Raw genomic sequence first — 14,954 nt, 5'->3', positions numbered from 1 at the left:
GGGTAAGAGGAGCTGTGTAAAGTGTGTCTGTCAGTTGTGAGGCTCGGTTGTGTTACAGGTTACAGTATGTCTTCACTGTAACTCGTAGAGCCAATGTCCAGAGGCAGCACTATTTGCACGGAGGAGGAAGCGTGCAGCCTGTAAAGCGGCACTGCGGCATCGCCGTATCACTGCGCCCCGGTCTCCTTCTCCGGGATCCTGAAGCTCGGGTCTGGGGAGAGGAGGAGGAGATACCCTGTGGTTTTCCTTTGCGGGATTTATTTTGTCAGCTCCAAACCTTCTTGCGCTTTATGTTTTTTTTAAGTGACCGAAGGCCTTCAACTTGTCCGGACGGTCCCTCCCCACTCGCAAGGGTTTGCATTTCTTGGTTTTGCATGACGTGTCTTGGAGCTTAAAAAAAAAAAAGAAGGAGAGAGAGAGAGAGAGAGAGAGGCTTGCTTTTGTTGTGTGTCTTATAGTGGAAAATGAAGCTTGGAGAGCCGGAGCAGGAGGCAGTGCCAGTCCGCTGCTGCTGCTGTTGTGGGCTGGACTGGATTACAGAGCCTGAGATCTCTACTGACAGCACAGGCAGACAAAAAGGGACTGTGAGCGAAGACAAGGGAAAGAGTCTTTACTGAGCTAGAAAAGCCAGGGCGAGTGCTGGAACACTTCTAATAAGCGATATTTTGGGAGCTATTTGTGTAGTGTGTGTGTGTGTGTCATTAGATGAGTGTTGGCACGAGGCTTCAGGTTAAACACATAGGTACTAACGGCAGGTTTATTATAGTAAAAGGTGGATTTGCTTCTCTTGGGTTGTTAGAAGGCAGAACATCTGCATGGAAGGGATATGTTTGAATGGTTGCTGCATACTTATATGTTGCCTTTTTAGATGTGCCTTTGTTATGCATCCGTTTCATCATAAAGCTTTTTTTTCAAATTGTGCATGTTTAAAAGATTTGTCACTTTGCAGGGTGTAGCACAGCATTTGGGGAGTGCATGTATGCTGCAGATTCCAGATGAGCTAAATTGCATGACAGCCAGTGTCCAAGGAGACAATGTAAAGTTGAAGATGGTGGTTGACTGTGACAGATTGGTTTTGGTTTGTGTGGTGATGCAGAAAAGGTGTGATACCTCTGTGTGTGAAATCTCCACCAGCGTTTGGAGGGATGATTATTTAGAGAAGGGCTTTATGAAAGGCTGCAGTTTGTTGATTCAGTTTTCTTCCACATAGAATACCATTTGTGTGATGTAATGGATAGGAATTATTATTATTATTATTATTAATTATTCTGGACACAGAGAAGCCATATGTGTTTTGGACTACAATGCCAGAGTGACTTTCAGTGGCTTTAGGCCTAGACTGTAGGCTATTCCTTGAGAATGATCCACAAGCTGTTGAATGTTGCATCCTAATACCATAAAGCAACCAGATGCCTTCAGTGTCAGACAGTGAAGGTATGCCCTGCTAAGCTGTGTAGTTACGTGCAGGATGGCATTATTAAAGGGGTCATGACATTTATCTTGATTTCTAAGCAGTGTGTGTGAAACGTCAAGGACATCTCCACGTTCAATTACTTTTCTCGTTTTTATGTGTGGAATTTGAGTGAGATGTGATCTTTTGAAAGAAGGGACTTTCAAACTGAGATAGGCTGTTATAAAGAATGAGTTAATTTAAGTGATTTTGATGGATGTCTACAAGTCAGATTTGTTTTATTCGAGAAGAGCTTTCAAATCACTACTCATATAGTTGATAGATGGCCTGCTATAGAAGGCGTTGAACTTTTTAGCCTGAAACCACCATCATGCTTCAATGAAAGTTAATTTTTGATGTCAATATGTGAATATGTACTGATATGTACTTTTAAAAAAAATGTAGACTAATGCAATTAGCAGACAAATAAGAGCAACAAAAACTGTCTGGGTAGATTGTACTGACAGCTACTGTAGTTATGTATTTCAGGTATTTAAGGCTGTCAGTTAAGTTTTTGAAGTAGTGTTGTATGTTACCAATACATTGACACACATATTTGCGTGATTCCAAAAATAACAGCAATGAAAAAGGTTAAAGCATCACAGCAAATAATTTTGGATACATAATTCATTCAAGGAACTTAATCCTTAAAAACACAGTTTAAGTTGCAAGCTCGGCAAAAACTTTACTGACGTTATTAAAAAAACACTTACAACACATAATCATCTCATGACAGGGCTTAATGACCTGGCAGTGTAAGAAAGCAGATTACACTCTGTAGATGTGATCCTAGCCACCCTAAAAACATTCATCTTGCATTATGTTCAGTGACAAGAACCTACCTTCTGTATAGCATGCAGAACATTTTGGAAAATGGTTCATTGACTAAATGCACTGTTGAACTTGCTGAGTGAACATGTTGCAAATGCATGCTCTCTCTCTCCTCTCTCTCTCCTCTCTGTCTGTCTTTTATTTTGCAGGAGGGTGAGTTTGCGGAGCTTGGGTAAGAGGAGTCAGTTCTTGGAGAAGAAAGATGTGGCGTCACCTGCTCTATTCGCCATGGCGGGACATGATCACTGAGCAGACATTTGCTTTAACTTGAAAAGCTCTTCCTCTGGTGGAATTGACAGCTTGGTGATAACGTGTTTAATAGATCATCTTACACCTCTGTCGTAGGATTTGATGGACTGCCTTTGGGGATCTTTGTGTGTGGAACCTAGCTCAGTTCAGTGACTCTGTGCAGTTTTTTTGTTTCCCAGAAAAGGCTTTATCTGTTGGATATTACTTGATTATTTTGGATCTAACACATTGATAAGATTCTCTTGGATACTACGGAGATTCTCGTGGAGGACGTTTTCCCACAAGTGGAGATTGAGCAGCGCCAGTGTTTGGCCCTTAAAGTTTGATTCCCTGTAAGAGGAGGGCTTATCTGGATGTTTCCTATGAAGGACATGGATGGCCCTCGATCTAGTGGCCTGCGGAAGAAGAGGAAGTCAAGGTCAGAGAGGGATCGGGAGAGGAGATCAAATGGGGTAAGGAACAACCACGTTAAGGGTTCCATATTTCGCTTCTCCTCTGACTCAGAGCGTGAAGGTGACAGGGAACCCTCCTCATCCCGCCCTCGACCCCCACGACGAAAGCGAAAGGAGTCTACTTCTGCTGAAGAGGACATCATTGACGGCTTCTCCATCACAGGCTTTGTGACCCTGGAGGCTCTGGAGGTAAGTGCTTAAGGAAGCCCCTTTACCTATCTGCATCCCCCTGTGTCTGATTGTTGCTGCATTAAAATAGAGTTGAAATTCTCTGTTGGAGGATGTTCTTCTCTGACTGGGCTGGCCATGCGCTTTGGCTCCTGACTGCATATATTTGGCTGTGGTGTGAGCTGGTGCTCCACAGATGTAGCTTTAAATGCAGCGCTGTAGCCAGAGATCACTATCTGTGTCACCAAGAGGCTGTTGTTGTTTTTGTGTGTGCTCTGGGTTTGTTTTTACAGGAGTTTTCGAGCAAAGCCTTACACCAGATGAGGGATGTTCAGCTATGGTTGTAGTGGCTGTTGGGCCTTTGTACACTTCGGAGTGAGAAAGCAATTTGATCCATGTTACAACAGTTTATTCACAGTGGGAGTAATTTATTGTGTGCTGGCTATCCATTTTCCTTGGAATGCAAACCGAGCACAGGCTGCCTTCCAATGATATAGCCCTTTTCTGAATTATGACTTACAGGAGCAAGCATTTTATATGTACAGCACAAGTGCTACATTTTTCTGTAATGGTAATTTACACATGTGCGACAAATGAAAGAAAAAGTGTTTCAGGAAGATGTGGGACCACTATAGAACGGCAGAACAGCTTGAGTGCTGTTTGATGTAGATTTTCTATTTTTCTGGAAACATTCTCCCCTATTAATTGGGGTCATGGATGCGGTGGTGGAGCAGAGAGAACTTCCCAACACAATACTCCAAATTTTCTCAGAGTTGTTTTTTTGGTGAGTGCAAAAGCAAATCCACAAAAATTTCATAATTTTCATACTCCTCAAACCATTGAGTTACACCTGGCTCCTATATGGAAGCATTCATTGTAGCGCTTCTCAGACATGTGATATGTAGCACTACTGACTTCCGCAATCTGTTAAAGGAACAGCCTTCTGCCGTTCAGACACAGGTCACATTATTGTTCCTCTGCTTTTTTCATGCATACCCATCATGTTACACAGGCAGTGTTTTCCATACATGTGCGATAAAGGACAGTACATCAAATGTATAATACATAATAATCCACTAATGAGCTCTTGGATGGCTGCTATGTAATGAATTACTTTACTGCAACTGACAAACTGTGACAGTGAGATGTGTTACAGCTCACCTGTCTGATGTGAAAAAAGTACACAGATTAGTATCCCGATCCATCCTATCTCCATTTGTGGGATAATTTAGTAATTATAAATAATTAATGAAGTTACTGTGTTAATCTATGCGGAAATGTGCAAAAATCTTGTGCTTTGGAGGCTCATATGGATCATGCAGCTGTGTCAAACTGAAAGTTTTTAGTAAACTCAGGAAACAGGCCTACAAACAGCTACAAGCGACAAACTAAAAAACAGAACTGCAGTTTTTGCTAAAGCTCAGTCAAAACCGGGGTTATATTCATTACTGTTTTCACTGTAAAGTCTTGTTTTTCTTGACTTTACAGTTTGTGAAAAAAGGTGTTTTGTGATTTTGAAGACAAGCTAGTGTCTTTCACGTTCTTTGATTTTGGTCCAAAGTTGGTACTGAAATGTGGAAAAAACCCTCCCCAAACCTCTTCACACACATGGAAGTATGTCAGTTGTGTATGTACCGTGTTGGAAGTGACACACAATGTTACCAGGTCCAAGCTAGTAAGACTCCTGTCTTTAACACAATTGGTTATTCAGACGTGAAGCCGACACGTTCAGTTGCAGTCAGATTAGCAGGAAGGAGTGTATGTGTTTCAAGGAGGCTCATGGCTGCTGTCTGTAGAAGTCAGTTTTAGCTATTGTTAATACATTTTTTTGTGTGTTCATTGAAAGAGCAAGACACTTATGAGACATGACAAAACAGCACCAACAAACACAGACACATTCATGTATTTGAAAGAAGTTATTTAAGTTAACTGAAAAAGATACAGTGCTGCAATTATTGTTAATTTCAAAAGAAGCCTCACATGTTCACAACTTTTAATTTTTCATCTAAAGTTGCAGTTTTCAGAGTTTTCCCTGGTCTTGTTTCAGCAGTATGTAGAAATAGTTTGTCTTTACAAGGTCAGACTTGGGGGCTGTTCTGGTGTAACACATTCTGTCTTGCACTTTCTAATATATTCAGTGTGATACCGATCTCTTGTTCGCTAGTGTGACCCCATATCAAGGGTACGTACAGTAACACTTGTCCACACTCTATGCCTTTGTTAGTCAGACACATTTTTCACAGCTCAAGAGTGTCTTACTGTCACAATGTTTTTTCCTTCTCTTTATTCAAAATTACTCTATTGAACAATCGTGGGCTCTTGTGCCTGTGCAGCCTTTTTCTTTCTCCTCGTTCTGCTTGACCTTCTTTCAGTTGTTCTTTCCACTGATGTTTTGTGCGTCAGTGTGCTACAGCTTTGCCGTTCACAGTTTGAATGTTTATCTAGATGACAATGCACTGTGTACGATACATAAGGAAAAAGAAGACCTTGAATTTCAATCAAGTATATTTTCATTGACTAACTCTGTTGTTTGCTTTCCCACAATGTTTTTACCATTTCACTTTGTTAGCCATAATCTAACCAGTGTAAATCAGATTTCGAGCCACATACAGGCACTGATATGTCACTTTCGGTTCAAATAGGTTTCTTTTGACATGATTGTGTCATTCGCAGTAGTTGAATAAGTAGATTAACAAGTGTAGCTGACAGATTTTGGTCCAAAATTGAGGACCAATACCAAAAAATGCACCCAGTTCTACCGAGTTACAAACACTGATTGAATTTAACTTAAAGTGGCAGCTATACTGTAGCTGTACAAAGAAACTGATTTATGACTTCATGTAGATTAGTAGAAAATATTTTTGACTTTTTATTACCCTACACGCATTTGTTCCAGTCCTTCTTTGCACTGAAGGGAAAACAAATAAATCTGAATATATTTCAGTATCAGATTAATTTAGTATTAAATCATAGTGATTTAGCACTTCTTACAAAACAATCTTGTCACATAGTGGTTTACTGAGTAATAAAAATGCATTGAGTTCAAGTAAGAGCAAGAGAAAGACAAGCTATACTTGCTGTGTGTGTGTGTGTGTGTGTGTGTGTGTGTGTGTGTGTGTGTGTGTGTGTGTGTGTGTGTGTGTGTGTGTGTGTGTGTGTGTGTGTGTGTGAGAGAGTGAGTTGTGTTTTTGTGAGAATGTGACAGAGTTTATTAACACAGTATCATTTCACAGAAAAAAGAGATGGCACTATTGAAGTACAACACTTGATGCAGGGCTTTAAATATGACACTTTTATGCAGTGTGACCCAAATGAAATGACAGAAGCCATGTAGTGAGTTACTTTTTTATACACAGTCCCCGACAGAAGGATCTGGACTATGTCCACAAAGCTCCTTCCACCGTGATGCTGACCAGAACCCAGTGTGCTGTCCTAAGTTTGCTTCAGACTCTCTGACTTTATGTGGTTCCAGAATCAAAACCGGGGATGCACTAATTCAACTTGGTGTTGATCATCGGTCAATATCGGTGTTTCATGAATAATTTCTATTCCTCGCTGTAAGGAAGAAAGTGGGAATCATTGTGTGTAAGGCAACGCCAGGCTTAACTTAAACCTTACTTTCTAAATGTTATAAAACAAAATGTAATCCAAAAAAATGCCCATATATAAATTTGCAGAATTGTTATTTATTGTCAAAGTGATAATCATGCTCCAGCAGTTAGGTAATGAATGAATTGGAAAAATTGTAAACCTGAACTGTATAATATTGGTCAGGAATTTAAATTTACTTACTGCAGCATGAGGAGTACAGTTCATGTCTAACCAGTGTACTGTTGAACTTTAAATTTCCAATAGGAATGTGCCAGATATTTAGATATCTATTGTGAAGCTCATCCCAGTTACATATTTTAATACCTCTGATAGGTATTCTTTCCTGTGGAGTTCAGATAGAGCTGTTTCACAACAATATTTCCCACTGTCACTGGGAAGCTTCTCATGTCTTTGCAATGCACATGACAAAGTCAAGTTCTTGAGTTTATGCTACTGAAAATGTTTGATTTAGTTGGTTGTGTTACGTTTTCAAGTGCTACAGCCACCATTTGCAACAGTGGCTTTATTTCATTTGTAAACAGTTGTAGAACTTGTCGGTGTAGCAAACATGAAATGCCTTCATACTACACTCCCTCCATTCTGCGTTTGCTCTCATTCAAGCAAAATGTCCAGTTCTACCAGTTCACTGCTAATGTCAGATGTGGTACATGCACAGATATACACGTACACTGAATTAACTGATGAACATCGTCAGATACCCAGTTCAGCTGTTTGAGTCACTGTCGGATCAATATCAATATTGCATTGGTGCATCCTTAAGCACAACTATGACGTGTGCTTCATTAGTCTGCCAATTATATCAGCATATGAATCATTTGATCTCTAAAGTGTTTTTTTTAATAAAAAATAAAAATGTGCCTCTCCAGTCTAATGAGTCCAAGATTATATCTTGAATAGTCTTGTTTTGTCATAACATTAAAGGGAGGAAATCGGAATCGGAGAATGTATCGTCAAAATAGCTTCCAAGGAATTAATTGACTCATCATTTTAGCTGTGAAGAGAGCACTTTAGATCCTCTTGACCTGTGGGTCAGTGGTACAAATGTCTGGATAAGTCTTGAAATCATAGGCTTGGAATGAAGATGAGATCCTACCCTAGTTTTTACTTCTGAAGTGCCACTTGACGCCGTCCCACTCACCTTCATTATAGCTGTGCACAGACCAGTGATCGAGGATATGTTTTACTTGCTGGCTGAGTTTAAGTTGTGACTCAGAGTGAATCAGGGAGTTTCTGAAAGATAAAAATCAGTCAGATTTGCCAGATTGAATGAAGGTTAATGTGTCCTAGAGGATATCTTTGCAAGACTACCTTGTTGTTTATCCCTCTCAATGACTCAGAAATGACATTTATCGAGGAAAGTTTTAAACTGATAAATGCTGTTTCAGGGTTTTCAGTCACACAGTAATTCTGTTCTTCAATTACGGATCAGACTAGTTGACTGACTTGGACAGGATTTTTGTCTGTACATTATTTTTCAAACTTGATGACAATTGTATTTGAGTTTCCTCACTGCCGTATGCAATATTTAAATATGCCCGTCTTTTTTTGCTATAGCTAATTTTCTGTCTGTTCCTTTTCCTGCACTGTTTGATCCTTATTTGTGCAGTTTTGAGCTGAATTTTCCTCCTTCTTTGGACCACACAATGTTCAGAGGCTCTGTAGTGTATAAATGGAACTGTGCACAAGCATATCATAGCACTAGTGGCTCTTTTCTGTCTGGGTAAAGTTAAATTCTGATGAGGTCAGACCTCTGGTGCTATATTCTTGTGCTCTCCATCTGTCACCACGGTGCTGGAGCCACACTGCTCCCAGGCCTGCTTTCCATGTGCATGCTGATATCTTAGCTTTGCATTTTTCTTTCGCAGTCTCAGGCCGAAGCCTCTATGATGACGCTCTTGAGACCCTGAAGTTGTTTTGGTAGATGTTGTACAACATATTGTTGTCTTGATTACAGGGTTGTTTTTTGGTGTTGCTCTTGTATTGTTTTGCTACTGCTATAAGAACTATTTAAGATGAAGTTGGTGTTGGAATAAACCTTATCATTAACTGGAGGTAGCTGGGAAAGCATAGTATTGTCGATTTGCATGTTTGCTGTTCATCTGATCAGTGTAAGCTCAAAGTGTTCACCTATAGCCAAGCCTTAATGTAATAATAAGCTTGTTTGAGATGAACCGTCCTTTGAGAGCCAACTACAGCAGCAAGGGCAAAATCAGCTGTCAAGGCAATCGTTTTCCAGCAGCTTTCAGTCTGTACAGGTACCGATCCAGTAATATATTATTAGATACATATTTCACTTTCTATGCTGTCAAACTAGGCCATATAAATAAATAAACTGAAAAAATGACTTAATAATATTGTAGAAAGAAATATAAGATAACAGCTTACTGAGGTACTGATCTCTCAGATATTCAGACTGTCAAGACTGAAACATCTTTACAGATGTTGTTTAAAAAAAACCCACATTCCTTACTAGGCATTTTGGTGTTAGTCCAATGTCAATATACAATAGACTAGACTTGTAATGTATTGTATGCAGTGTAGGATTTTTTTCAGCCTTTGTGATTAATAAATCACCTTCAGCCATACAATATGCATTTTGTGAACAGAATACACCTCCCAATCCAACAGATAAAATTAAGATGTCTTGAATTGAACAAAAATTACAACTTTCTGTCAGATATTGTATTGTTCAGCCAACATCTAAATCAATCAGTGCTGGTTTTTTCCCCATCATGCCCTGAAGCTGTGCAGTCACAGGCGAGCAACTGTCTCTAAAAAGTGCAACCACCTTGATCTCATGATGTTACAATTACATATGTCATTGTGACATCAGAGCAAGCTGGGATCAAGTCGGACAGAAATCTAACCTTCATGTATGGTGCGCTGATTGCCTGTGATGAATTCTGCACAAATCTGTCTCATCTTGAACAAGTGTAATTAATTGCTTTCCACTCATACACGATGAAAAATGTGCTTCTAAATGTGCTTCTTGGTTATTTCCAAGATTGTGTTCAAGAAAAGCTTTTTACTCTTACATCCTTTTAACTGTTAATGTTCATGTTGCACTCATGCTAAAATGAAATTGAACTGAAAATGTGAAAACAAAGCAAAATTACAGATTTACTGTTTAGCTGTTTCTTTATGAGCATAATGCTGTTTGAGTTGAATTATAGCCTGAAGGCATTTAGAGATTTCTTTGAGAGGAGAGACACTATGCAGCCTTTAGATTTTCTGTGTGCAATCATAGTGCAGGGATAGGAGATTCTACTGCATTCTAATGCACTGATACCGAGTGGATGTTCAGATATTGAGAATTTATTAGTATGCTAATTTGATAGTGCTACAGCCCCCGATATAACACTGACCATTTGCTAACTGTTGTTTCCTACAGTGTGTTTATTGTCTCATAAAGCACAATGTGCTCATATCCCCAAACATAAGCTCTTTCACTTTAAACTGACCAAGAAATTGAAAAGACACACTGAAGAGTGTTATTCACTGCACTAAGATCAAAGTACACAGCAGCAGTTGTCCTTTGGAAGAAATGGTTTGGAGACAGATTTTTTGCTTTATTGAGAGAGGCCTGAGCGGCAGCCTATTACAGCACTTGAAGAAATTACTAAATTATTGAACGCCTGCTCCTCTAAAACCTTTGCTGTGTTTCACCCATTTCTCTTGAAAGGGGTCTGTGACCTCAGCATGCCCCTGCTGGCCAGAATTGATTTTAAAAATGTTGCCTTAGTTAACCCACTGCTCCATTATTTCCCCATAATTAGCAGTCTGAGCTGTCTATATATTTGTATCACACACACATACACAGATAAATCCTCATTAACCTCTATTACACAGACTCAATCAGGCTTCTGTCCAGTCACCCCCTTTGCTTTCTACTGCTGCTCAACATTACACCTAAAGGCTATACTGCCTCCTGTTTTTGAACTCTAATAACAACACCTCATCTTCTTTCTCAAGAGGTTAACAGCAGTCTATTACATGATTGACTGCCCATGATGATAAAATGAACAGCAAAAAAGAGAATACTAATTAGTGCATTTGCAGTGTCTGTTCTCTGATTTTGCATTCTGAAGTCTGGAAAGACTTTTTAATTCACAACACCCCACAGAGCTTGTGCCAGTTTTGTTGTTCCTCCAAATACTTTGCCTCTCTAACTTAATTTGTTACACACCATAAAAACAGAAGACAACCTATTCACCTAATGCACAAACAGCGTACACAGTAGCTGCGTAACACCACATAGCAGCAAAGCTGGCCGAGGAGCGTCGTACTGGGATGGATGTGCAGAGCTGACACAAGCAGTTTGAGACGTGCAGTGTAGAATGGCTGCTTCAAGTACTTAGTAGAATTTTAAAGCAAATCAAAGAACTTGTAAACATTTGCCACTTGATTTCTTTGATCTTATTTATTTATTTTTAAATTTTAATTCTTCATTAGAAACTTTTAGGTGAGTTTGAGAACTACTCCTTATAATAATTTTTAAATTATTTTCATAACGTGATTGAAGTTTTGCTGAGCTGGTGTGGAACCCCAAAATACACCCCAAAATACACTGGTGGGTTTGAAGGCGTGGTTTCATAAATAAATTTATTTGAGCCAGAACTGTAAAAATAAACAAATCATCAGATGTACTGCCCATCCTTGAACTACCCATCAGTAACAACCTATTTTGTTAGAATCTTTAAAACTGTGATATAAATCACTTTATTCTATGTGTCTTGTTTAAAATGCCCCAAATATCCTGTATGCATTAAAGATGTTCTTTAAAAGAAACAGAAAAGTCTGCACTTCTTGCCACAGATGAGAAGGCATCAATAACTCAGCTGATTTCATGCTTCAGGAATTCAGGACCTTTTTGGTTGAACTGCAGGTTGTGTTTACACAGAGCACATAGGAGACAAGTATCAAAATAGTCATTTTTCACCATTTTTTTAACAGTATTGGTAACAGCTGTGGGTATTTGAAAAAATGTTGTGCATGTTGAGTTCAGTTTTTTTTAATGATTTATGACATTTTAACTGTGTTTATACTGCAGTCCTCGTTTTCTTTTAGCCACAGATGTGCTGTTTATACAGAGGTGCAGAACTTCAGACATTAAATACATAAAGTACTGTGCCCATTACATAGCTTCTCCAACAGAGACCAGCCTATTTAGTACTGTAAATTCTTTTGCTCAGTATTTTGGTCAAAAATCTTATCAAGATCATTTTATCTGTCGGTTTACAAAAAAGTACTGGCCAATGTGCAGTTCATGGATTATTGGAATTGACCTGAAAAAAAAACCTGTCAGTACTGATGATGCAGCTTTTAACAGACTGTTGGAGCTAAAAGAAGTGGAAGCAGTGCATCTGGCAGTGTTTTTGTGAAACAGTTACAGATGTTTTATGATCCTTTTCTCAGTACTTTGATTCATTAGTTTGATTTGAGTAAGAGATATACAACTGCTGTAATACCCAACCGTCAGTTTCCCCTCATATACAGTTACCTGAAATTTTCTCTCCTTTTACAGCCTAGCTAAGGGGAAAAAATGAGTAAAAATATGTACTAAACCAGGTTTGTGCTGTTGTAATACATATTGCATCAGGTTGCACACTAGCACTGGATTTATCATGTCATGCCTAACTGGACCAAACAGTAGACTAGTAGCTGCTGACCACCAGAGAGCGAGGAGATAGTCAATCGATTACAAAGAGCTTTAATGTCTTTCACTGCAGGCTTCACATCACTCTGACAAAAAGTCCATAAGAGGGATATGTATAAACCATGTGTCTGCTGGAGGAGAAATGCTTTCATAAGAGCTGTGGAAATCCTCCGCCTGTCCTTTTCCTGCTGCTTACATTTTATTTCCGTTCCACTGATGTACTACCAGGACCTTGTTGGTTCCAATTAAGTGCCAATTTCTATTTGATGTCTGTTGCGCCCATCAGTTATTTAATTTTAGGGCACCGGCTTCACATCCATCTGTCACACCCACACTGGCCTTGGAGATGTGACACATTCAAGCCGAGGCACGGTGGAGCAGCACAGTTCACGGATTAAGCTGAGTCATGTGTGTGTGGGTGGAGGGTGGAGGTGGTATGGAGTGAGGAGTTCAACAAAATGATAATGGGTTCATCGATAAGTTGTCACACCTTCAAATAACTAATAATGGTGAGCTAATTAATGGCTCTTGACATTTAAAGTAGAGCAGCAGTTTTACAACCTTAACAGAAAGAGTCAAATACAGTAATTATATCAACAATGGATATTCCTGTCATATGGCCAGATGAAGATGATGAATTGAAGTTTAACAGTCTGGCATTTTCTCTTCTTGTATGCTGTTTGTGGGATGATGCTGTCGGCTTGCCAGCATTTAAAAAAAAAAAAAACAATTGATTTTCTCTGGCGCAGCCCCCAGAAGTCTGTCTGTAGGAGGACTTGGAAGTGCAGGCACAGAAGAATGCACTGATTGGTACTTCATTGTAAGAAAGAGGCTAATGTGAAATCAAATGTATTGACAGCTTATTTCAGAAAGAATGTAAAAAAAATTACATTTCAAACAATTAGGACACCTAAGTATCATGCCAGGTTTTCTTAAAGCTTTGTTTCTGAGAGAATACAGGTTGATGAACAAGGACACTTTCAGAGTTTTTTTTTTTCGTGACAACTCTTCTTGTGCCAAGCTGCCATGACAGATATTCCTGTCAATTAAATAATACCACTTTGCCACCCTTTTAATTAATTTTCCATCTTCCACACATGTATTTATTCCAGTCTCCTGACAGTAATAGCAGATATTCATTTAGTGGCATTTTTGAACCAGAGTGATGTATGGTATGCATTAATATGCTGTGACAGCCCAGTGACTGACACTTTAATGAAATAAGCTGTCGTCTCTGGGTGTTAAAAACCTCCAGATTAGATAATCACTCTGTTATTGAGGATTGCTTGACAGATTCTAACAACTTGGACATGTGTACACTAACGTGAGGTACTCATCAAATTCCCCTGTGGATGCGCAGTCATTTTAAAGGTTGAGGATGTCTTTCAATGGGACATAACCTGTGCCAGGACCCTGTGTAAAGCCTCACTGATCTCTGACTGCTGTGCATTCAGAATCGTGGCTGTCTAATGGACCTCTCAAAAAGCAGCTAGTGCTATGGCACTGCTCGGGTTGCTGATGGTGACATTTCTGCCACAGATGCAGATTAATTTGCTAAACTTACATGCTTGTATTGCAGGGCCGTATCACATATTTTACTACTGTTTTCCTTCCGTGCAGAATTGTTATTTTCCTGTCTCATTTGGTGCTTTGACGGTCTTTCCATCTGTCCTTAATGTGTGTCCTGGGTGATTGGACTGTAACTGGCAACAGGCCTGTAACGGGCCATAAAATCCAGGTGTAAATCCACCCAAGACGCATTTAAGATCTGATCAGCCAAAGCAGGACATTTTTATGGATGCATTTTGGCACATACAGCAACAGGGTAAGCAGAAATGAACACTTGCATTATCTAGGAGAGAGTGAAGGAAGAGAAAGAAAACAGGCAGTCTGATATAGAAAAATATTTTTTTTTCATGCTCAAATGTAACTGATCGACACTGTATTGACACACAGCTTGTGTATGGGATGCCAAGTGCAAGGGGTTTGACTGATGCTATGATGTGCATTTCACTTCATAAGCACTTGAGTCACGTGCCCAACACTGACACACTCATCTCACCCGTGTAGGAAGAATCTGACAGTGGTGCATTCGTATGAACTCAGGCAAAACAAATAGCTTAGCAGCAGGGGAAATGTGCAACAAGAAGCATCAATGTTTGGAGCTGACATCCAGGCAGAAGGAGTGGGACTATGGGATGTTGGAGCATGGTGGAGGGATGATCAGTCTTTACACTACCTCCCAAACTCTATAAACATACTTTAGAATAATATCCTAAGTTATTTAGGAACTGCGTGGACTTGTCAGATGTAGGATGTGCTGCGAATCTGGAGAGTATGTCTTTTTACAGTACTGCATTTACAAAGTGACTGAATTTTAGAGCCTGTTCATGTCAGAAGCGGATGATTCTTTTTTATGATTAAAATCTCAAGAATGCGTCAGGAAAACAGTATCTCTTATCCATCTGAAATCATGGTTTCTGTCCATATTTTGTACTTACTGTTTGTTTCCTTGACAGCTTGAATAAACTGTTGA

At 39.4% G+C, this 14,954-nt stretch overlaps 1 protein-coding gene across 11 annotated transcripts in view; it reads left to right on the top strand.

Annotated features, from left to right (window-relative positions):
• Window positions 1-202: 202 nt before the first annotated feature.
• The window catches only part of auts2a (activator of transcription and developmental regulator AUTS2 a), a 355,450-nt gene continuing 340,698 nt past the window's right edge, over window positions 203-14,954 (top strand). For 9 of the 11 annotated variants that reach the window (XM_055017112.1, XM_055017110.1, XM_055017108.1 and 6 more), the window contains exons 1-2: window positions 203-353; window positions 2,431-3,171. In XM_055017112.1, coding sequence (XP_054873087.1) covers window positions 2,884-3,171 — 288 coding nt within the window. In that variant the 5' untranslated portion in view covers window positions 203-353; window positions 2,431-2,883. Of the gene's footprint in view, window positions 354-2,430; window positions 3,172-14,954 lie in introns of those variants that run through there. The other 2 variants (XM_055017106.1, XM_055017116.1) reach the window with 2 other exon arrangements.

Source organism: Amphiprion ocellaris, chromosome 14 (genome assembly GCF_022539595.1).
Source record: "Amphiprion ocellaris isolate individual 3 ecotype Okinawa chromosome 14, ASM2253959v1, whole genome shotgun sequence".
Classification (NCBI taxonomy): Eukaryota; Metazoa; Chordata; class Actinopteri; family Pomacentridae; genus Amphiprion; species Amphiprion ocellaris.
This window is presented reverse-complemented; position numbering and strand designations above follow the sequence as displayed.